The sequence below is a fragment of the Callithrix jacchus genome, chromosome 11, assembly GCF_049354715.1.
Source record: "Callithrix jacchus isolate 240 chromosome 11, calJac240_pri, whole genome shotgun sequence".
Classification (NCBI taxonomy): Eukaryota; Metazoa; Chordata; class Mammalia; order Primates; family Cebidae; genus Callithrix; species Callithrix jacchus.
The window spans coordinates 122,978,440-123,000,911 of record NC_133512.1 but is presented as its reverse complement, the minus strand read 5'-3'; the positions used below and the strand labels follow the sequence as shown (position 1 = coordinate 123,000,911).

The 22,472-nt window shown below is 37.2% G+C and overlaps 1 protein-coding gene across 12 annotated transcripts in view; it reads left to right on the top strand.

Annotated features, from left to right (window-relative positions):
- Positions 1–22,472, top strand: part of LOC144578460 (uncharacterized) — a 389,210-nt gene that overhangs the window by 3,519 nt on the left and 363,219 nt on the right. For 11 of the 12 annotated variants that reach the window (XR_013524293.1, XR_013524292.1, XR_013524291.1 and 8 more), the window contains exons 2-4: positions 12,605–12,722; positions 14,421–14,527; positions 21,458–21,559. Coding sequence is in view for 4 of the 12 variants with exons in the window: in XM_078343868.1 (XP_078199994.1) it covers positions 14,451–14,527; positions 21,458–21,559 (179 nt within the window). In the remaining 8 variants the exon portion in view is untranslated. Of the gene's footprint in view, positions 1–12,604; positions 12,723–14,366; positions 14,528–21,457; positions 21,560–22,472 lie in introns of all 12 variants that reach the window. The other variant, XM_078343870.1, reaches the window with a different exon arrangement.

Here is a 22,472-nt window from a genome sequence, read left to right as displayed (position 1 = left end):
CATGTTTCTTTTATATTTTCATTGTGGCCTCTTCTTTTTTTAATTAATTTGTGTGTGTGTGTGTGTTTGAGATGGCATTTTGCTCTTGTTGCTCAGGCTGGAGTACAATGGCGCAATCTTAGCTCACTGCAACCTCTGTGTCCTGGGTTCAAGTGATTCTCCTGCCTCAGCCTCCCGGGTAGCTGGGACTACAGGTGTGTGCTACCATGCCCAGCTAATTTTTTTTTTTATTTTTAGTAGAGAGGAGGTTTCCCGTGTTAGTCAGGATAGTCTTGATCTCCTCACCTCGTGATCCACCTGCCTCAGCCTCCCAAAGTGCTGGGATTACAGACATGAGCCACTGCGCCCAGCCAACTGTGGCCGCTTCTTAGTTGGACCATTTCAGAATGTAAGTGACACTAACTTAAAAAAAGTTATAAAAAAAAAACAGTAGGCATAAGACAAAGTATAAGAAAAATACTCATGGTACATATTACCTTTAATTATTTTTATTTGTTTCATTAAAAAAAAATCAGTATTCGGTACCATTCTTAGCCCAGCAGTGATGCCAGTCTTTGTTTTTGCTTATCATCACATTGTACTTTTTGTTTCACATGCTTCATTGCTATCATTTAAAAACTGCAGGATGGCTTTAGTGATCAATTATCATTTTATAATTAAAAATCCTCACATTAGAGTCTCTATGAACATAAAATGATTGAAAGCATTTCTTGCTGGTCTTTGCTGCTGTATGCTGTAGGGGCCAAGGGAAAAACCTACTCTTTGTTCTGTGAAGGTTCACTGAAAACTATGGACAAGAGGCAGATTCGTTGGAAAAAAAGGCATACAAATTACATGGGGGCACTCAGAGTGAAGACCTGAAGATATAGGGGGAATTGTCTATTTTTCTGCTTAGGTTCAGCAAAGTATGGACAGTTGTGTCCATACATTTTGCCCAAATGTGATTGGACAAAAGAGTATGATCTAAGGCTAATAGACTGAGTGGGGAAAACTCAGCGAGGCCTGTTTGTCAAGAATCTTCTGGCCTCCCTGAGCATGCATTCCCTCCTTCTGGGTAAGGGGCAGGACACCCTCTGGAATGGGGGTGTTACAACCACAGTGAAAAGAAGGTAGGTTAGATAACTTCTTGATGACCAGTTTTTACACAGAAAGGCAGAGGGAAAGTTAGAGTCATATTTTTAGATTTTTGGCTGGCTTTGAGGAAAAGGGGTTTTGATTTCTATGACCTGCCTGGGGGAAGAGGGATTCTAGTTTCTTTGGCCAGCCTCAGGGGGAATGAGACTGAGAGACAGAGGGTAAGAGAATGTCAGAAAAAAACTTTTGTTATTCAGGCTGCTTCCGAGGCCTTCATTGTGGAGTCTTGTTTTCTGAATCCCGACATTGCATTGGGTTGCAAAGGTACAGCGACTTAGAGAGTTGGTGGATATAATGATGAAGGGAGTTTAGAAGTAAGAAACAGGAAACTACAATGAAACAGCATCACTGAGATTCCTTAGGTCTGGAGCAGTCATTCAAAGAATACTTTGGGACATTTTTCATCTGTGGCAAACATAGGCATCTTTGACCTCAGGGGCCAAGAAGCTGTTTGGGAAACTATCTTTGTAATGGTGCAATAGTTCATGTGGCACAAACACTGACTGGTCAAGTTGGCTATAAATTGGTACAACCCCTGGAACCAGAGTCATCAGTGTAACTAAGGAGAAATTTGAAAATTAGTGCAAGGGTCCTTTGGAGGATTGTGATCATTAATCTAATTCAGTTAATGAATTGTTACCTGGTGGCCATAGGTTCCAGTTGCCTTTTAGATCTATGGCGAGCCTGAGACCTTTCATTGCACACCAGAAAAACAGACAGCAAGTGCATGGAGAACACAACATTAAGGAAAAAGCTAAAGGGAAGTTCAGCTGGGTAATATGAATGTAATGATAGAGAAAACAGCAGTTATCTTAGCAGTAGATATACACAACTACAAACCTTTCTTTTCTTTTTCTTTTTCTTTTTTTTTTTTTTTGAGACAGAGTCTCCTTCTGCCTCCCAGGCTGGAGTGCAGTAGCGCCTTCTTGGCTCAGTATAGCCTTGACCTCCCAAACTCAATTGATCCTTCTACCTCACCCCAAAAGTAGATGGGACTACAGGCATGTGCCACACACCTGGCTACTTTTTTTTTTTTTTGAGATGGGGTCTCCCTATGTTGCCCAGGCTAGTCTAGAAATTCTGGACTCAAGTGATCCTCCCACTTTGGCATCCCAAAATACCTGGATTACAGGCATGAGCCACTGTGCCCAACCTAAACCATTCTTATTAAGAATAAAATTATACACACATGCTTATCTCTTATATACTGTAATTATCAAACTAAGAAGGAAGACATCTATCCACAAAGACTTTCAGTCCTTGAATGTTTGCTACCTAAAAATATCACCTAAATAACTCATTGATAAGGCAAAGCTAAGCTTGTGACTCACCATGGTAAGGGAGCTGTCTACTTTGACAAAGTTTTAATAACATCTTGGAGAGGGAGGGCAAAGTTGGGCTATTTATGAGGTTTTTGGTGCCTAGTTTAAGATGGGATTTTCAACATGAGGGCTTGATGAGGGTCAGGTAATGATTATGATATATTGGTTTGTAATTGGTGGATGCAGCAAGGACAGGGTTTTGAGGTGAGGGTTTCAAAAAGAGTGTTGAGAAAAAGTGGTAAACTTTTATCTTTCTGGGCCAAGGCTTCTTGCAATACTAGTACAGTTGTACTATTACAAGAATAATACTTCATGTATGATTACATGAAGCCCTGCCCCAGGGAAATAATGACATTGGATTGTAAAGCCATGTTGAAGAAGATGGTCAGATTCTAAAGTAACATTCATGTAGACAATAAGCCATGTGGGTGTAGGTGGTTTCGGGTCGACACAAGTTTGAAACTCAGGAGAATAGTATGAGTAAAGACAGGTAAAGATAATAAAGAAGTAGGACTGACACTTTGAGTTTATCTAAAATAATGCTCATCCCAGTATGTGGTAGAGGGGAGGGTGAAGGGAGAGAGGTTTATTGACTGCAATGAAACCATACCTGCATGCTAAAGATATAAAACGTTTGTATGCCTATGCTTATAGTTTCATTTATTTTTCTTATATCTTCTTTTTAAATTTCATTTGTATACTAAAGTTTCAAATTAAAGAACTCCTATATGTTGTTTAAACATCAGTGAGGGCAAATAGACTGTCAGGAGGAGACTATTAGTGCTCATGGCAAAATGCAGGAAGATCATATAGGACCATGTAAACTTTTTGGATATGACACTGCTAGGGATCGTCTTGGAAATCTGCCCCATTGTTCTATTGTATATCTTTACAAAGCTCTTCTTTACACTCTACTCCTTTTATTCCCCTTCTGATAATGTAGTTAATGGGGAAGCATGTTGACATCAGGAGTTTTCTTTCCTTTGCTTCTGTTCCTCCTCCTCAGGGATTTTTGTGCTCTTTTAACTTTTAACTTCAGGTCTTTTCTTCTGTTTCTCTTCTGTCGCTGAAATTTCTTGGCCCTCCTACTTTTCTCCAGGAATCATTGCTTTCACTGAGGACTTTTTCTGAGAGTTCATGGAGAGGGGCTTCTAGGGAACAGGTATTGAATACATTATTTTAATTCATAGAGATTAAGAAAATGAAAGGTAATGAGCTGCTTTGGAAGAAATTGCTTAAAAAGTAAAATTTCACCTTGAGCAAGATTCAGATCAGGAGCACTCCCTTTGTATAATTTCTGCCTGCCTGCCAGTGCCTTACCCTGCGTCATTCAGGGAGATTATTTTCCCTATCCCAGTCAATTCCATTATGTTTCCAAACCAAGTAGTTTAATTGGAATAATAATGCTTCCTTACATTAGGGGTTTACTTTTAATATAGAAGCTTTGTGAAGAGAGACTTTCACAGTTAACAGATACCACTTAATTGAATACCTACATATAGCTGTGCAGTTCACATTAGAAATTCATTAGTATTAGTAATTCATATAACTTCTCTCTCTCTCCCATTAAACATATCGAAACTGAGGCTCAGAAAAATTACTTGCCCAAAGTCTTATAGCTAATAAATCTAAAGCCAAAGCATATGCAGCCATTTCCACTTGACCCAAGCTTTCTGTGCTACGCTGTGCTACCTCTTCACTTCATATTGAAGTCATCTTGAATGAGTTGTAGTAGCATATGTGGTAAGAAAAGAGATCAATTCTGTTTATAGTTATTCTAGCAAGTACTAACTTACCCCCGCTCCTCCCCAGTCACTCCCTTTCTATTGTTATCATGCATTTCATTTTAATCAACAATCTATGTAGTCATTTCATATCTTTTTTGTTCCTGTATCTTTATCATTTTATTCCATCTTTTCTTCTGGGTTTCTTCACACATTAGTAAACGGCTGTTAGTACACGGATTGCTGTCTGTCACTTATGTGAGAATAAAAGACACCGGAAATTAGATAATACAAAAATGAGTACGTGAAGCAGTGAGTATTCCTGTCGGCTGTTGATATGTGGTTACTGGATATTGAAGTCCAGCAAAACCATCCCTGTTGTTCCAGTTGTTAACACTCCTATTCGTGGTTGTCATAATTTGAAAAAGCTTGGTTAGGTTCAGTGCAGTGTCTTAAATAAATGTGCATATGTTCTTCTTTTAACAGTCCATTTGTATGTGATGAATCCCCCAAGCATGTTAATATTTTCTGTACAGAAAAAGTATATGAGTAACTAAACATGATTGTTCATCTAGAGGCTTTGGAAAAGATCCACCCAATTTTTTAAAGCCTCATCTGGTAGTGAGGTGTGATAGCAGTCAGATAAGGGTAACTGAACAAACGCCTCAGTTTAAAAATGCAGTTTATGAAATGGAAATAAAGTCTCATGAATTTTGGGATCATGTCTTGTTTGTTACATTTATTAAGCCTCTACTGCATTCTAGTTATTCTGTTGTGAACTGCAGATACAAAGCTGAATACATGGATCTTGTCCTCTCACTTAAATCACAGTTTAGGCTAAAGTGTTAATGCTTTGGTCATTATGAGCATAAGCTAAGTTCTGGAGAGAGAGAGATGTATACAGCATAGTAGGCTTGCAGCTCTGGGGGGATGTGATTTGATGCCAGCATGCAAGGATTGCCAAGTCCCATCCTCTTAAACCAAAAAACTGATGTCATTTATACGCAGAGCAGGACAGAGTACCTGCGGTTCTTTGTTCACCTTACCCTGATCTGTTGTCTGTCTCATAGTCTGCTCTGGAGGTAGATAGATAGGCAGGGGCCAGTGGGATTTGTTTCTACTTCAAGTGAAAGTACATTAATACCCCCATAATGAAAGATCTTTCCTTTTACACTACAATGATGTGAAATTACTTAAATCTAATCTGCTTTGGGGGATGATTTAATTTAATATTATTATTTTTTGAGACAGAGTCTTGCTCTATCACCCAGGATAAAGTGCAATGGCACAATCTCGGCTCACTACAACCTCTGCCTCCTGGGTTTGAGCAATTCTCCTGCCTTACCCTCCTGAGTAGCTGGGATGACAGGCACCCACCACCACGCCTGGCTAATTTTTGTATTTTTAATACAGACGGGGTTTCACAATGTTGGTCAGGCTGGTCTCAAACTCCTGACCTTCCAGGCCTCAAGTGATTCACCCTTTCTGGCCTCCCAAAGTACTGGGATTATAGTGGGCTGATTTTATGGTAAAACTTAATTAATCAACAGGAATAAAAATAATATATTTTATACTTTAACACCTAGTTATTACATTTCTTAAATTTTTTATTTTTTATTTTTTTGAGACGGAGTTTCGCTCTTGTTACCCAGGCTGGAGTGCAATGGCGCAATCTCGGCTCACCGCAACCTCTGCCCCCTGGGTTCAGGCAATTCTCCTGCCTCAGCCTCCCGAGTAGCTGGGACTACAGGCACGCACCACCGTGCCCAGCTAATTTTTTGTAATTTTTAGTAGAGACGGGGTTTCACCATGTTGACCAGGATGGTCTCGATCTGTTGACCTCGTGATCCACCCGCCTCGGCCTCCCAAAGTGCTGGGATTACAGGCTTGAGCCACCGGCATTTCTTAAATTTTTTAAGTCATTTTCTCATTTTATCCTCAATCTTGTGATGACAGGGCTATTTTTATAATTCATACTTATCTGAAAAATGTGGATTACTAAAGTGCACACACACTGTTAGTGGCGGAGTTGTTTCTCATTTAAAATCCAAGCTCCTTTCACGTTGGCTGTGTGAAAGGCGCTCACTGATCAGGGCTGTCTTAGTCTGTTGAGGCTGCTGTAACAAAGTACCATAGACTGGGTGGCTTATCGACAGCAGAAAATAAAAAGTAAAACAAATGCATACCATCCACAAATGCAACCTAGAGCTATCTACCCTTAATGTTTTACTATATAGCCTTTGGACAATCTTATAGTATCACCAAAGGAGATTATATTGTGTTCCTTTTGTAATTTATAATTTGTTCTTATCATTGATTAGAGAGCATATTTTCATTTGATAGTTTGCATCATTTGTGATGATTATAAATAATTCCTTTGTATAGATATTCTGTAATTCAGTTAGTCAAGCCTCACAATCTTTTGTTATTATAAAATTCTGTGTGGTAAGCATTCCCTTCATCTTTTTTAAGCAACCATGTTTATTCACCTGTAATACACTCCTCAACTTTCAGTTGGAGGATCAAATATACTACATTTTAAGGCTTTAGTTATTGTTACTAAATAGCTCTCCAGGAGTCTTGCTGGAACCTTTGAACACATTAGTAAAGTAAATACAGGTTGAGTATTCCTTATCTGAAATGCTTTGGACCACGAGTGTTTGGGATTCTGGATTTTATTGGATTCTGGAATATTTGTGTTATTTACCAGTTGAGCATCCCTATCTGAAAATCCAAAGCCAAAATGCTCCAGTGAGAATTTTCTTTGAGCATCATGTTGGTACTCAAAAAGTTTCAGATTCTGGAGCACTTCAGCTTCCAGATTTTTGGATTAGGGATACTGAACATGAATTTTCCACTGGTGGGACTAGGGAGTTATGACTGGACAGAGATGGTCTTTTAGTAGAAACCTGGAGTTGAGAATGTGTGTTTGGGATGTCCAGTACTATGGGCTGCACTGGGTGGACACTAATAAAGGAGACCTTTGAAAAATTAATAAGGTTAAATAAAATAGAAATGTATTACTTTGAATAATATAGTGTTACTTCCAATTCTCCATGGATGAAATTCCATTTCTCATCTCTCCCTCTAAAACAAATACTTCCTTTCTCTCTTCCTTCATTTCATTTTGCACACATATGAACATTTTTGTATTAGTTACGCCAGAGCCTTTTTATGCCATAGCTATGCAACTCTGCCGCAACCAGAACATGGCCTTTAGGATTCAGCAGTTTGCAGTCAAGTCAGGGACGTGGATAAGTTAACAGTGACCACCACACTGAATAATAAATATTGTGAAAGACAAAAAGCACTGAGTGTATTTGTGCATGCAGGAGGGGATCTAACTGCAATTGAGAGAACTTCATTAGGGTTTTCTTATTTTCCTAATATACTAACCTTGACTCCTTAATATCTCTCAACTCCCATATTCAGCAGTTGTTATGTCCTGTCTAATTTTATTCTCCAGTATTTCTCTAAGAGCATTTTCATCATCTGTTGTCTCCTTTCCATTCTCAGTACTACCACCCTCATTCAGACCTTTATCACCTCGGCCAGGACTATTCCAACACAACCTAATTCATGTCCCCAGAATTCTTGATCCTTCTCTGGTCTGTGTAACCCTCCTAAATCAGTACTGTGAAGATTTTATTCCCTTGGTCAAAAATCTTCAAAGGATTGCTCTGACCTATTGCAGAAAACCCAGCTCCTTAGCTCAGCAATCAAGATCAAATAGTGATCTGTTTTTCCAACCTTATTTCTTTTCATTATCTTCAATAGCCTCCTTTGGACCCCTCCTACTTGGGCAAGTCCTATCCATTCTCCAAGGTCTGTTCATATTGATACATTCTATAAAGCTGTGTCTGTCTATACCTGGCTGAAGCATTCCAGTTGTTGGTGCATAACTCTAGGGAGGCTGGGCACAAGTGTAGATTTATTTTAAAATTTAGCTTTAATTTAATTTTGAAAATATGCAATACTTTCAAATCTTTAACATTTATCAGGTACAAAGACTATGCAGAGAAAAACCTCCTGTAATATCTGTCCTCCATCCACTCATATTCCTTCCGGGATAATGTTATTAGTAAAATATTAATTTTTGGCTGTTCAGGTAGAGGCATTCAATACAAGCATACACTATATGCTTATATTTATTCCATATACAGGTGAATAGAAGCCCCCATACCATTTCAATGCCAATACTAATATGCTGTATACTTTATTCTGTATCTTATTTTTTCACTTATTAATTTTGTGTAGAAATTATTTCAGATCTATACGTAAAGAACTCATCATCAGTGTTTTTGAAAAACAGCTTAATGGTATTACATTAAGGGAATCATTACTTATTTCACCAAGGTCCCTACTGATAGGCATTGAAATGGTTTTAAATCCTTTGTCATGATAAAAAAAAAAAGCTACAATATAAAAGCCTTAAACATAAGTCATTACTTGTGTAGGAATATATATGTTAATGATACATTTTAAGAAGAGAGGCTGTTACATTTTTAGGTAAAAGGATGTGTACATCTGTAGTTCTGATAGATATTGCCAAATTGTCCGCCTAAGAAATTGCGTCAATTTGCGCTCTCATTAGCAATTAGGAAATGGTCTATTTCCATACACCCTTGCCAAAATATGTCTTATGCTTTTTAAAATATGCCAATCTAGTAGGGTAAAAATAGTATCTAATTGCAGTTTTAATTTTCAATGATCTTATCATATTATAAGTGCAGTGGGGCATTATAGAGAATTTTTTTGTAGAGAAGAACTATTTGTTTTTCTTCTGTGAACTATCTGTTCGAATCCCTTTCCATTGGGCTAATAGCCTTTTTAAAACTTATTTCCAGTAGTTCCGATTTATTAGAGAAAATTTTTCATCGTGTGAAGCACAAGACTACTGAGTCTAAAGTTTTGTTGTTTTGTTTTAGACAGGGTCCAACTCTGTTGTCCAGGTTGCAGTGCAGTGGTGCGATGACAGCTTAGTGCAACCTCTGCCTCCTTGGCTCAAGCAATCTTCCCACTTCAGCTTACCAAGAAGCTGGGACTACACCACAATACCTGGCTAGTTTTTTGTGTATTTGTTTTGTAGAGACGAGGCTGGGTCTGAATTTCATGTTCCCACCACTATATTAAACAAATAAACAAAACGTAATTTCTAATGATAGTGTCTCAGAATATACAAATCTTTTGCATTATTTGTCTGCTTGTATATAATGATACTCCCTATTGTTTATTTCCCTGTAAGTTTATTTATTCCCTGAAATTAGTTTACAGTGTTGATGAATTTCAACTTTCCTCTAATCTTCCTTACTTCTGGAACCTTCCAAAAGTCAATTGAAAATAATTTTACCTCTAAGAGGACTCCATACCAAAAGACATTTTTCTTTTCTGAAACAAGGAAAGTAATGTGAAAAACTCATTCTCAAGCCATATATACTGGTAAATTCACAAACACCGACAGTACTTAGGTAAAAGATTGGGAGAAGAATCTTTTCCCACTGTGGAGTGGGAATAATTTAGTGTTTGTGTTACAGGTAGATAGGCATGAGCGGGACAGGAGAGGACTCTCCCCCAACCCACAGGAATGTCTGGTGATGGTTCAGGCCTGTTAACGTCATAATTGTTAATTAAATGCAGACCCCAGGGAGAAGCAATTTCGTGGGCATGCACTTTAAGAGACAAAAATGGCAAAGCATGACATTCGGATACACACCACTAGGAAAGGGAAGCAAGACTCAGATGGGCATGCGTGTAACTAACTTCCTAAACACACTGCTTGGCATGCGCAGTTCCAAAGGGTAAGGAGAGCACTGCGCATGCGGGAAGCGCACCCTAAGGCAGAATCATGGAAAGAGGAGAGCATATAAAGATTAAGGCCAAAGACCCCTCTTTTTTCTCTTTTTCTCTGTTGGACCTTCAGGGATGTGCTTGAGTTTCTTCCAAGTGAATTTTCCTTTCTTTCCTGTTCTAAAGCCTTTTTAAACTTCCACTCCTGCTCTGAAATTTGTCTTGGTCTCTCTTTCTGCTTTATTCCCTCGCTCGAATTCTATCTTCTGAGGAGGCAAGGACTGAAGTTGCTATGGACGCCTATGGATTCGCTGCTGGTAATTCGGGGTAACTTGGATCTCTGCCACCAGTAACATTGGGGTATTAAGACTATAAAGAAAGGCATAAAGATTCAGGGTTATATTTGGCTTGCAAAAGAGAATATCCAGAAATAAATTCTCTTAAAACTGCTTTGGGATTTCACAATAATATATATCTCTCTTTTGAATCTGAGCATTTTGGGCATCCAATTTTTTTTTGGCTGTCTGTGATAGCAAGCTGTTTTGCCTGAGCTCATTCCTCTTCAGACGTAACCCATAGTAATCGTCTTGCTCTGAATTTACCTCTCTAGGATGGTGTACCCATTCCTGTCTGCTTATCCACTGGGGTTGTCCCAGAAAGAACTATGGCACTGCTCTTTCCCATGCTCTCCTTGACCACAGATAAATTTTATTGGATTATGGCTAGCCAAAAACAAATTCTGAAAACATAAAGAGTAGGTTGTAATTGACAGACCCTTTGTTTTCAAGTTATTCACGTCGGCTTTCGGCAATGACACAAAACTCTCTTTGTCCTTGAAAACAGAAAGAACCTCTTAACTTATCAAGGATTTAAATCTTCTCAAATATGGTGGGGGGTGGGTGGGCTAATGCATGAATCCTGGCCTGGTATTTGGAAAGTGCGGTGAAAAAACTCATTCTCAAGCCCCATATGCTGCCAAATTTGCAACCACAAATAGTACTTAGGTAAAAGATTGAGAGGCATTAAAGAATCTGCAAAGATTTAGAGTGGGAATAATTCAAGGGTTTGGGATATTAAGTCTAAAAGAAAGGCATAAAGACTCAGGGTTATATTTAGCCTGCAAAAGAGAAGTTGCCAGAGAACTTTAATAATGTTTCTAGGTCATAAAATAAACATGAAAAAGACTGTGCCTCTGTGGCCTTTATCTGGGGATAAGGGAAAAATGAGTATGTAAAACATGAGGAAGAATTTAGGTTGGAAACAAAATAACAATTTGATTGAATATGTTCCTCATTTAGAAATAAAAGTGCACTTTTTTCTACATATATTATACTTTAATCAAATGTTAAACAAAGAAAAGACAAATTTTCGTGTGTGTGGGATTGCTTTGGAGAGGTCAGAGGCTAGATACTTTAAGTTTGGTGATCATGAGCATGGCCTCTGCCATCGGATTGCTTTGACTAAATGCTAGCCACTCTGCTTTCTGTTTGTATGACCTTGGACAAAACTTTATCGTGGCTTCTCATTGTCTCATTTCTAAAGTGAGATAATGAGAGTATTCATCAACTAGTATTGTTAATGTGAATTTAGATAACATGTGTCAAAGTTATAATCTGGTTTTCTTTTAAAAGGCAAAACATTCAAATATTAGTGGTCTAAAGAGACAAATTATTTTTCTCTCATTAATAATTTCTAGTACATGTCTTGAACTGGCATGGTGCCACTCAGTTTCTGGTATCCAGATCTCATCTCATCTGGATGCTTTATTGTATATGACTTACATTTCTAAGTATGTATATGCCTATTCTAGCTGTCTAGCTAGACAATGGTCTGCATTCTAGTTACCAGGCAGGATAAGAAGGTTCTTTCTTGAGAACAGTACCTGGAAGTTGCACTTTCACCCCCAGCCCACTGGTCAGAACTTAGTGGCATGGTGACCCTTAGGCACTGGGGAGGCTGGAAAGCATAGTCTTGGTTCCAGCTAAAACTATATCCAGCCACTAATCATGGGTTCTATTAGTATAGATGAAGGAGATTAGTATAGATAAATGTCATTGTTGAGGGAGAACAGATATTTAGGAGTTAGCAACTTCGTCTCCAGCGCACAAAATGCTTAGCACAGAAGCTGGCAGTAAACAAAAACCCATGATTGTTACCACTGCAAACTTAGATTCACATATCTAGTATCCTATCAGCTATTTTCATCTTGTTCCACAGGTGCTGTCGACTCAAGGTTTCTAAAAACGAAGTCATTATTTCACTCTGTATTACCTCTCTTCCCCTGTTTTCCTATTCAGAGGACATCCGAAAACTTGTTTTGTGTTCTTAGTCTCAGATAAAGGCTTCACCACCCATCCCTCTTGGAGTTTTTCTCTACTACATCTCTTGCTTTACTCACTACATCTAATCAGTTTTAAAGACCAGTGGTTCTCTTTGGAAAATGTCCCTCACATATGTCCTTTTCTCTCCACTCTCACTGTCTATTACCTTCACAACTCTTTAGAATGGCTCACAAGGCCCTGTATAATCTGACTCCAATTTATTACTCATCTCAACACATCTCATACTCCTGGGGGAAAAAAGATGAGAAACAAATATTTTATTTATTTATTTGTTTATTTATTTATTTATTGACAGGGTCTCACTCCCGTTACCCAGGCTGTAGTTCAGTGCTGTGATCTCAGCTCATTTCAGCCTTGATGTCCCCAGCTCCCGTGATCCTCCCACCTCAGCCTCTCAAGTAACTAAAACTCAGGTACGTGCCACCACGACCAGCTAATTTTTTAATATTTTTAGTAGATAGGGGGTTTCATCATGTTACCTAGGCCAGTCACAAACTCCTGAATTCAAGCAATCTGCCCACCTCAGCCTCTCAAAATGCTGGGATTACAGCTGTGAGCCACAGTCCCCTGCCTAGAAACAAATATTTATATTTTGACTCTTTTAGGCAAATTTTGAACAAAATATTTATTTAATAAAAGATTTAATGTTTAACAAAGATTGAAATGAAAAATTCAAGTAAGCAACCAGTTTTATATTGCTGTAGGCAATGTAACATCCAAAAAGCTTTTCTAAATAGGACACTTCTACATGTCTCCCAAAAAAGTAAAAAAATCTGATAAGAAAATAAAGATAATCTACATTCTATTCACTAGGGTCATTTATAATCCTCCCCTTAAAGCTAACAGACTCACAGGAATGTGAGAACATTTGAGACTTACCAGCTTATTTTTCATCTTTTCTCCCATACTCTGTTAAGGATTTGCAAATGACCCGTAAATGAATTACTCTCTTGTGATAAAAATAAACTTGCTTTGTAAGCAGTTGAGCCCTAGCTATTTGGTTATTATAACTTTTTTTTTTCTTGTATGATATTTATCTTAGACTGTTGTAAGTTTTTAATCACTTTTCTTTCTTGTCTGATATATGTTGAGACTTTTTTCCTTTGGCACTAAAGAAAAATCAATCTGTAAATCTGTAAATGAAAACAGATTTCTGAGTAAAGTTATAAATGAAAGTTGGCTAATTTTTGTAGACACACTGTAGTCAAACCTTTTACCTATTTCAAATTTAAGGTATGTGGTTAAGTTAAAGTGATTCTGTTATGTAATTTGAACTGATGTATTTCGGTTCAGAGTTACTCTATTTACATTTCCACTCTCTTGATTTTATATGTCACATAAAGCATATATAAGTAAACATACATCTTTGTTGGCTAAAAGGAAATACATTTCCCAATCTATTGTCTTATAAGCCACTAATAGGTGTATATTATTTCAGCATAAAATAAATGAAAGAATTTATCATTTATATGCATATTTACATGCAAATTTAGTATGAAATTTAAGATATTAAGATAAATTTATTGAAAATGGAATACATTTTCAGATGCCTGGACTACCCTCTTGCTGTAGTCCCTACTGCTTTTTAGATTATACTTTTGCAGATTTTTTGGGGAGGATGAACTCTTCCCATTGTAATCAGATGGTAATAGAACTGACAGTTTATTAGTTTCCTCTAGAACATTCCTGCTTAGGTGGAATATACAGTTGATAATGCATATTAGATGATACTATTTAGTTATTGTTATGTTTTCTTAGGTATGATAACAGCAATATGTAAATTTGAGAATGTTTTTAGTTTTGGAAATTCATACTTAAATATTTAGAAGTGGAGGGAGAAGAGAGATCAACAGAGCAAGGAGAAAAGAGGGTGCCAAGATGGCAAAATGTTAACTGGTTAATCTAGCAAAGGTTATTTGAGCACTTACTGTAGTATTCCTTTAGGTTTTCTGTAGATTTCAAACTATTCAAAATGTTGGGAACATTTTAGTGTTTAACAATTACTGCATTTCGAATAAGAAAAAGGATACATTAGTCAATTAATTGTATTTTGGCAGCTGCAAATTTAGGAAAAGAAAGTTCTTGTGTTCCTAATTGCTGTCTTGCCCCAGATGATGGAATGTTGAACAACAGTCTGAGGAATGACTGAAGTTGACAGCACTGCCTTTGGAAGCTATTACGGTCAGAAAGGAGAAGTGATACAGGAGTTGATAGAAAGGTAAAGGAAGGGAAGACGAAAAGAAGAAAGATTTAATAATAATAATAATAATAACAATAGTACATGATCATCCATCACTTAATGATAGAGATACAGTCTAAGAAATGTGTCATAAGGTGATTTCATTCATCATTGTGTGAACATCATAGCATGTGCTTCCACAGACCTAGATGGTGTAGCTTGCTACACACCTAGGCTGCATGGTCCCTGTGGCTCCTAGGAAAGAGACCTGTACAGCAGTAGGTTACTGTATTGAATACCGCAGGCAATTGTAACACAATGGTATTTGTGTACCCAAACATACCTAAACATAGGAAGGGTGCACTAAAAATAAAGTATAAAAGATTTAAAAGGTACACTTAACATGAATGGAACTTGCAGAACTTGAAGTTGCTCTGGGTGAGCCAATGAGCGAGTGGCAAATGAATGTGCTAATGAATGTGCAAATATTTAGATGCTAATGTGTATTAAATGAAATTATAGGACACTGCTGTCTACTACTCTAGACTTTATAAACAATGTATACTTATGCTAAGCTATACATATTTTTTTCTTAAGCTATACTTGTAAAACATTTATTTCTTCAGAAATAAATTCACCTTAACTTACTGTAACATTTTTATTTTTAAACTTAATTTAAAAAACTTTTGATTCTTTTGTAGTAATAGCTGAAAATACACATTGTACAGTCATATAGAAGTATTTTTTCTTTATATATTTATTCTACAAGCTTTTTTTCCTATTTTTAATTTTAAAAAATTGTTAAAAATGAAGACACAAATATGTTTATTAGCCCAGGCCTACATAGGGTCAGGATCATCACTATCACTATCTTCCACCTCCTTGTCTTATCCCACTGGTTACTCATAGAACATTATCAATTGGAATTTCTGTCATTGTTTACTAATTTGCAAATGAGGAAAGAGAGTCAGAATAGTTAGAGATATTCCTAAGGTATTGGAGCAATAAATATAGCACTTGGATTTGAATCCAGGTCTGTGTGTCTCCCAATGCTGAACCCTTTCTGCAAGATCAACCACTTGGAAATTAAGGCTTCAATTTAGTTTGATGTTCCAGTGGTTATATGTTTATAAGATGAAAAAATAAAATGCCAGTCAGTGTTGAAATTGATATCTGCTGAATTGAATGCTTTAAGTTATTTAGGGTTTCCCCACCTTTCCTGCCCTTGAAACAGGTACAACCAAAAGCTTCTTATTCTAATCAAACTAACACTAAATTATTTTTCTTCTGAATGGTGACCAAATCTTTCCCCAACAATAGTCTTTTATTCTCTGTAATTTCTCATTCTTTTTATGCAGTACAAAGTTGTTGTTATTGAGAATTCAGGTCTATTAGCAAAAACAATTACATTTATTCTGTACACATTATGTGTCAAAGTGTGCCAGATTATTGACATATATAATTTCATTTAACACACATTAAAATCTAAATATTAAACATTTAAACCAGTATTTGACAAGTTTAATTAATCAACAATCCCATCAAATAATGGTTCTCAAAAATTTTCCCCCCAGGGAACATTTGACAATGTTTGGAGAGAATTTCAATTTTTACAACCAGAGGATGTACTGGCATCTAGTGAGAAGAGATCAAAGATGCTGATAAATATCCTACAATACACAGAACAGCTCCTTACAACAAACAATTATCTGATACAAAATGTTAACATCGCCAAGGTCGAGAAACCCTGCTAAGAAGTGTTACAATCTCTGTATTCCAGATGAAGAGGACTTGGGGAGTGACTTGCCCAAGATTATCTTAGTGACTTGCCCAAGATTATCTAGCCTAGGAATGACAGAACCAGGCTTGGAACCTAGGTGTATCTTGATCAAAATCCATGCTTTCACTCGTAGAGAGGAAAAGAGAATTGCAGTTTAGAGAAGGTGAAGATAAGTACATATATGCCAAAACCATATAATTATGTTAGAGGGTAAAGAAATGAAAACATATCCTTGTCAAATGGATTGCTTAGTGAAAGCTTCTGAGACGCCTGAAGTGAATGTCTAGAGTACTTGATTTAGAAAAATAAAACTGTAATGATGATAGAAAAAGTGGATTCATTTTTTCTTTCATTTAATCACTTCATTTTTTTTTTTTCTGAGAATGTCGTTATTGGATGTTAAGGCTTAGAAAAAGACCTAGGCAATCAGACAAAATTTTTCAGCCTTCTGGGAAAGAGGATCAACAGAAAATGTTTCATCGTTACTTCACTAAAAATAGACACATTATAATGGAACCAAAATTGATATCAAGAAAGATGATATTATAGGGATAAACTGCCTGAAATGCTAAACAATCTTTTAAATGAGTTAATTGCCGTTTAGAACATATAAATATAGTGTTTGGCTTATTAAAAAACAAGACAGCCTGCTTAATGGGCTTATTTTAAAGGAACCTCTTTGCATTTCATCTTCTATTGAGCTAAATATAATATAATGGGGGATATATTTACAATCTTCTAGATATCTCATGTAAGCAGTTTACAGAGACTAAATCTAAATATTTTAGACTTTTATCAGTGAATAGGAAATAATCTTTCTTCTGAGCCATTTCCATTGTGTTTTCATATGGTATTTTCAGAGTAGAAAGTGAACAATATGGTAATTAATATATATGGAAAATGAAGGACATGTCAGATATTATTGCTGTATTTTGAGACTTGGGAGACAGATGGAATAGTGGTATTTCCAACTTCAGGGTGTGGTGTACCTTTGATGATGAGATATTTGGACCAAGAAGACTTACTCCAAGTGTAATTTCCTGTTGTACCTATATCAGTTTATGGGAACCTACCAAACATTGATAGGGTACTTGAAAACTCACTTTGCAGAGCATTTACGAACATTATTATTTTTGTTATGTTTCCTCTAAATTCTGAACTTTGTGAGGGCAAGATTTCTGTCTAATTTTTGCAGTATTAGATATTTCTTTAATTAATTCCTGGATGTACTGGAACATTCTTTTCAGATACAAGGAATTTATTTAGTTAAAAGAGATCTGTAGATAATACGGATGAACACCTAGATGAGAGAGGTGGTAGATGTGTAAGCAGTTTTTGTACATAGAGAAACCGAAACTGAGAGAACAGGAAAGAAAGGACATAGACTGAAATCAGAAGTGAAATAAGAAGCTAAAGGTCATTACTAAGACGCATTAGTGAATAAGAAAATAAGGCCCTATTTGAAGATATCTTGAATCAATCTGTAGAATAAAAGATGACCAGGGATCTGAACATGTTCCTTTTCCTCTGCCTGGGTTATGCTGTTCTTACCTCCTCTAGCTGAGATATAGTTAAGAAAAAGTGAGCACTTTGTGGCTGTTTTGACTCTTGCATATGCTGTGTCTTTCCATTTTGAAGTGAATATACCTAGAATATAAGTAATTGTTTTGGGACAGCTTTCGATAACCTTCACTATTTGTAATATAATTTTTTAACCTTTTATTCATCAAGAAAGTTTTGATTAAAAGGTGATGGCCCATTTCTGCTTATTGAATATATTTTAAACTTATTTCCTAAATATTTGGTCATTTATAGTATATTGTTAGAATAACCCAGTACTTTGGAAAGAAAGTGTAAAGAGCTCAAATAACTAAAATATTATAGTCAGTATTACATTATAGTTTCTCTTGCAAAATGAGGTCAGTGAGGAAATACGTATTTGGAACTTTTGAAAAATATGAGCAGGGAGAAGTCATTGGAAGGTAAACTGTAATGGATGAATAATTGGAATATCTTCATTTTAGCCTGCTCAGCAAATCAGAGTTGCTTGAGATATTGTTTTCATTGACTGATTGTTTTTTTGGGTTTGGAGAGAATAAAATGTGTCCAGGTAAATGTGGAAGCAGCAAAGGTCTCCAGTAAAAGACAGAGTCAGAGGATCAAACACATTGTTGATGCTGAATTCTGAATGGCACAAGGACCTGGTGACTGGTTAATTCCTTTGGATTTTGGTGTGACAGAGAGCCTTCTCTGCTCCATGATCACAGACCTGCCATTGGCTATTGTAGATACCTTGGAAAGCATTGATCTTGTCAAACCTTATATTGCTTAAGAAAAAATTATGCTCGGGAGTCATGAAGTGACTTGTCCAAGGCCATACAATTGATTGGTTGCTTAGAGCTACCTTATTTTGGATTTAGACATCTTGAGTCCCAGTTTAGTTCTCTGGCTGCACTATGCAGCCTCTGTTATGTGGCAAAGACTAACCGACAGAAAGAGAGATGGTTGGATACATTTATTATCACTTTCAGGGTTATAAACCAAAGTATTCACTATTTGGTGGACCACAAAACACTTATTTTAAAAAATAATAAAAAATAAAACTTTCTAGGATTTCAAATACAGACCAACATTAAGATTTGAAGCCTAATGAACCTTCTTGGTTACTGTATAGAACTATCCTGAAGTTACAGACTACACGTAATAATAGTATAATAGAATGTAGCTGACATAATTTAAAGGATGGTACTTTAAAAATAGTGATTATAACTAAGGAATATAATTAGAAAGTTTACTGGTTTTTTTTTGTATGTGTGTGTGTTTCATAAATGTGAACAGAAAAGCAAAACCCTAACATATGACTCCACAAAGAATGGCTTCTGGAAATATTTTGAAATATTAAAGCACAAAAGCTTCTTCTACTAGGAGTAGCTTATCTTTATCCCTAAATATACCCAGGTGTAACTTACTGAGACTTGGAAAAGGGAATATCAGAAACATTAGGAGTACAAGGAAAGACAAACCAGTATATTCATTCTATTTACCGATGAAACAGGAAAAGCAAAGGTCTATCTTGCTATCCTTTTTTAACGTTTTGATTATAAAAAGCTGAAAGGCAAATAATTTCCTTTAAGATGAGACAACACCAAAAGGAATTAAGTCTATGTAATAGTTTTCTTTTGTTGCTTTTTGATTTGCTACAAATGTGATTCTTTTGTGGCAAATCACTAAAAACTCAGGGACTTGACACAAGAACGTATAATCTCACAGTTCTGTAGAACAGAAGTCTGATATGGGTCTCACTGGGCTCAAATCAGGCTGTAAATGGGACTGAAGTTCTTTCTGGAGTCTCTAGAGGAGTGGCTACTCCTTTCATTTTCCAGCTTCTAGAAGTTGCCCACATTTGTTGGGAATCTCCTTCCATCTCCAAAGCCAGCAACACTGGATCCCTCCGACTCTCTGCCTCTGCCTCCCTCTTCCACTTATAAGGTCATTGTGATTACATTAAGTACACCTGGATAAGCTAGGCTACTCTCCCCATTTCAGAGTCCTTTACCTTAATTACATCTGCAAAGTTTCCTTTTCTATGTAAGATAACATATTCATAGGATGTGGAAAACATTAGGGTGTCACTATTCTGCCTACCATAGTGTTTATAGTTAATATTAGAGAAAAATCAAACAGAATGTTTTAACTATCTGTGGTAACACATTAAAACTACTACATGGCTGTGGGGAGCCAGCCTCTATATCACCCATGGGTACCCCGAATTTGGTGATGACAAAGGATTGAAAAAAATATTAAGAGAGAAAGTGGGACCAGAGGGCTATCACTTATTACTGGAAGAGACAGTGAAGGCCCCTAGCTCTGGTCTCTCACACTATTTATTGGTCACAATCACGTTGATCTATAGAGTAGGGGTGGAGTGATGGTGGGATGAATTAGTGAGCTGGAAGTGAATCAGTGAGCGGGAACTGGTGTGTCATTCTAAAGATTGATAACAGTGGCAGTTTGGGAGTTTCCCCAAATAAGAACATGTGGTTATCTTTAGCCTATTATCTGTGTGCAGCTGGGGGAACTCAGGCCTTACAAGGAGCCTACAAATCTGGCTATGAAGGGGTTTTACATCCTTGAGCCAATGTTCATAACAGAGCCTCGGTCACCCTGCACCAGAACATGAGGCATGGAGAGACCTTCCTCCCCAGAGGCCTGCTGAAGTCTTCTGCACTTTGTTGTTCCTGATTTCTTTTATACATGTAACAAGTTTATGTAGGGACACTATAAGTCTTTTCTCCTTTGCTGCTTCCCCCAACACACGGCTAAGAAAAATTAAATGGTACTGAAATATTTACCCTGCACCTGATATCACTCTCTAGAATTTGCCACTTTTACAAATTCAGTTTTTAGTTATTCTGATGATTAGTCCCATATCTTCAAATAAATCACATACACTGTTATTTCTTTCTTTTTTTTTTTTTTTGAGACGGAGTTTCACTCTTGTTACACAGGCTGGAGTGCAATGGCGTGATCTCGGCTCACCGCAACCTCTGCCTCCTGGGTTCAGGCAATTCTCCTGCCTCAGCCTCCTGAGTAGCTGGGATTACAGGCATGCGCCACCATGCCCAGCTAATTTTTTTGTATTTTTAGTAGAGACGGGGTTTCACCATGTTGACCAGGATGGTCTCGATCTCTTGACGTCATGATCCACCCGCCTCGGGCTCCCAAAGTGCTGGGATTACAGGCGTGAGCCACCGCGCCCGGCCTACACTGTTATTTCTTGATTTATCAACCCCAGATACTTTCTGATGATGTCTTAGTATGAATGAGAAGGATTTACCTCACACCGCTCTTACCTGTCATCATTCCTCAAGTAACTTCCTAAGGATGGGTGTGTGGGAGGTCAATTTGTCAGTGCACAGGTTGAAAAGTTCTGTATCATACTTTCTTACTTGATAAATGGTTTGGCTGATGCCATGGTTTTAGTGTGTTCCCCAAAGTTCATGTGTTGAAAACTTAATTTCCAATCCAACAGTGTTGTGTGGTGGGACCTTTTAGAGGTGATTAGGTTACTAAGGCTCTGTCCTCATGAATGGATTAACACCATTATTGTGGGAGTGGTGTAGTTACCCTGGGAGTGAGTTCTTGATAAAAAGGATAAGTCTGGCTTCCTTACTTTCTTGCTCTCTTAGGTCGGCTCTCTTGCCCTTCCGACTTCTCCCACGAGATGATGCAGCAAGAAGGCCCTCATCAGATGGAGGTCATCTATCTTGGCCTTTCCAGCCTCCAGAACTGTGAGTCCAATACATTTTTCTTCATTTTTTATTTTTATTTTTTTTTGAGATAGAGTCTCTCTCTGTTTCACAGGTAGGAGTGCAGTGGCATGATCTCAGCTCACTGCAACCTCCACCTCCAGGGTTCAAGAAATTCTCCTGCCTCAACCTCCCGAGTAGCTGGGATTATAGGCAGCCACCACCATGCCCAGATAATTTTTTGTATTTTCAGTAGAGATAGGCTTTCGCCATGTCGGCCAGGCTGGTCTCCAACTCCTGACTTCAGGGTATCCACCCACCTCTGCCTTTCAAAGTGCTTGGATTACAGGTGTGAGCCACTATGCCTCACTAAACTTCTATTTTTTTTAATAAATGATACAGTCTCAGGCATTCTGTTATAGCAGCAGAGAATGTACTAAGACATCTGGATAGACAATTTGTAAGTGAATAAAATGCTTTCCACAGAACCTTGAAGGCACTGTTCTACTCTTTGGTGTTGCTAATAAAACAGACAAATAAACAAACAAACAAGAACGGAATGTTTCTGATTCTAATCCTGGGTATGTAACCTGCTTTTTCCAGCTGTCTCTGGAACTTTTAGTCTTTTAGCCTTTGGAGTTCTGAAGTATCATAGTAATGCGTCCTGGTGTGATTCTTTTTTTTTTTTTCGCCTTAAATTTTATTTTCTAGTATGCGACTACCACTATACCCTACTTTTGTTAATATTTACAGGTCAGTCTCTATCTTTCCACGGATACATTTAATCCATTTACATTTGCTACCCTCTACTGAGTGAATACATGCCATTTTTCCTCAGATTCTTTTAAAGTTCATCCTACTTTATAGCTGGTAGTCACCACCAGAATGAAGATATGCATCTCTTTTCACATCTTGAGAATTTTCTTATTTCAGTTCTTTGATAATTTCCTCTCTT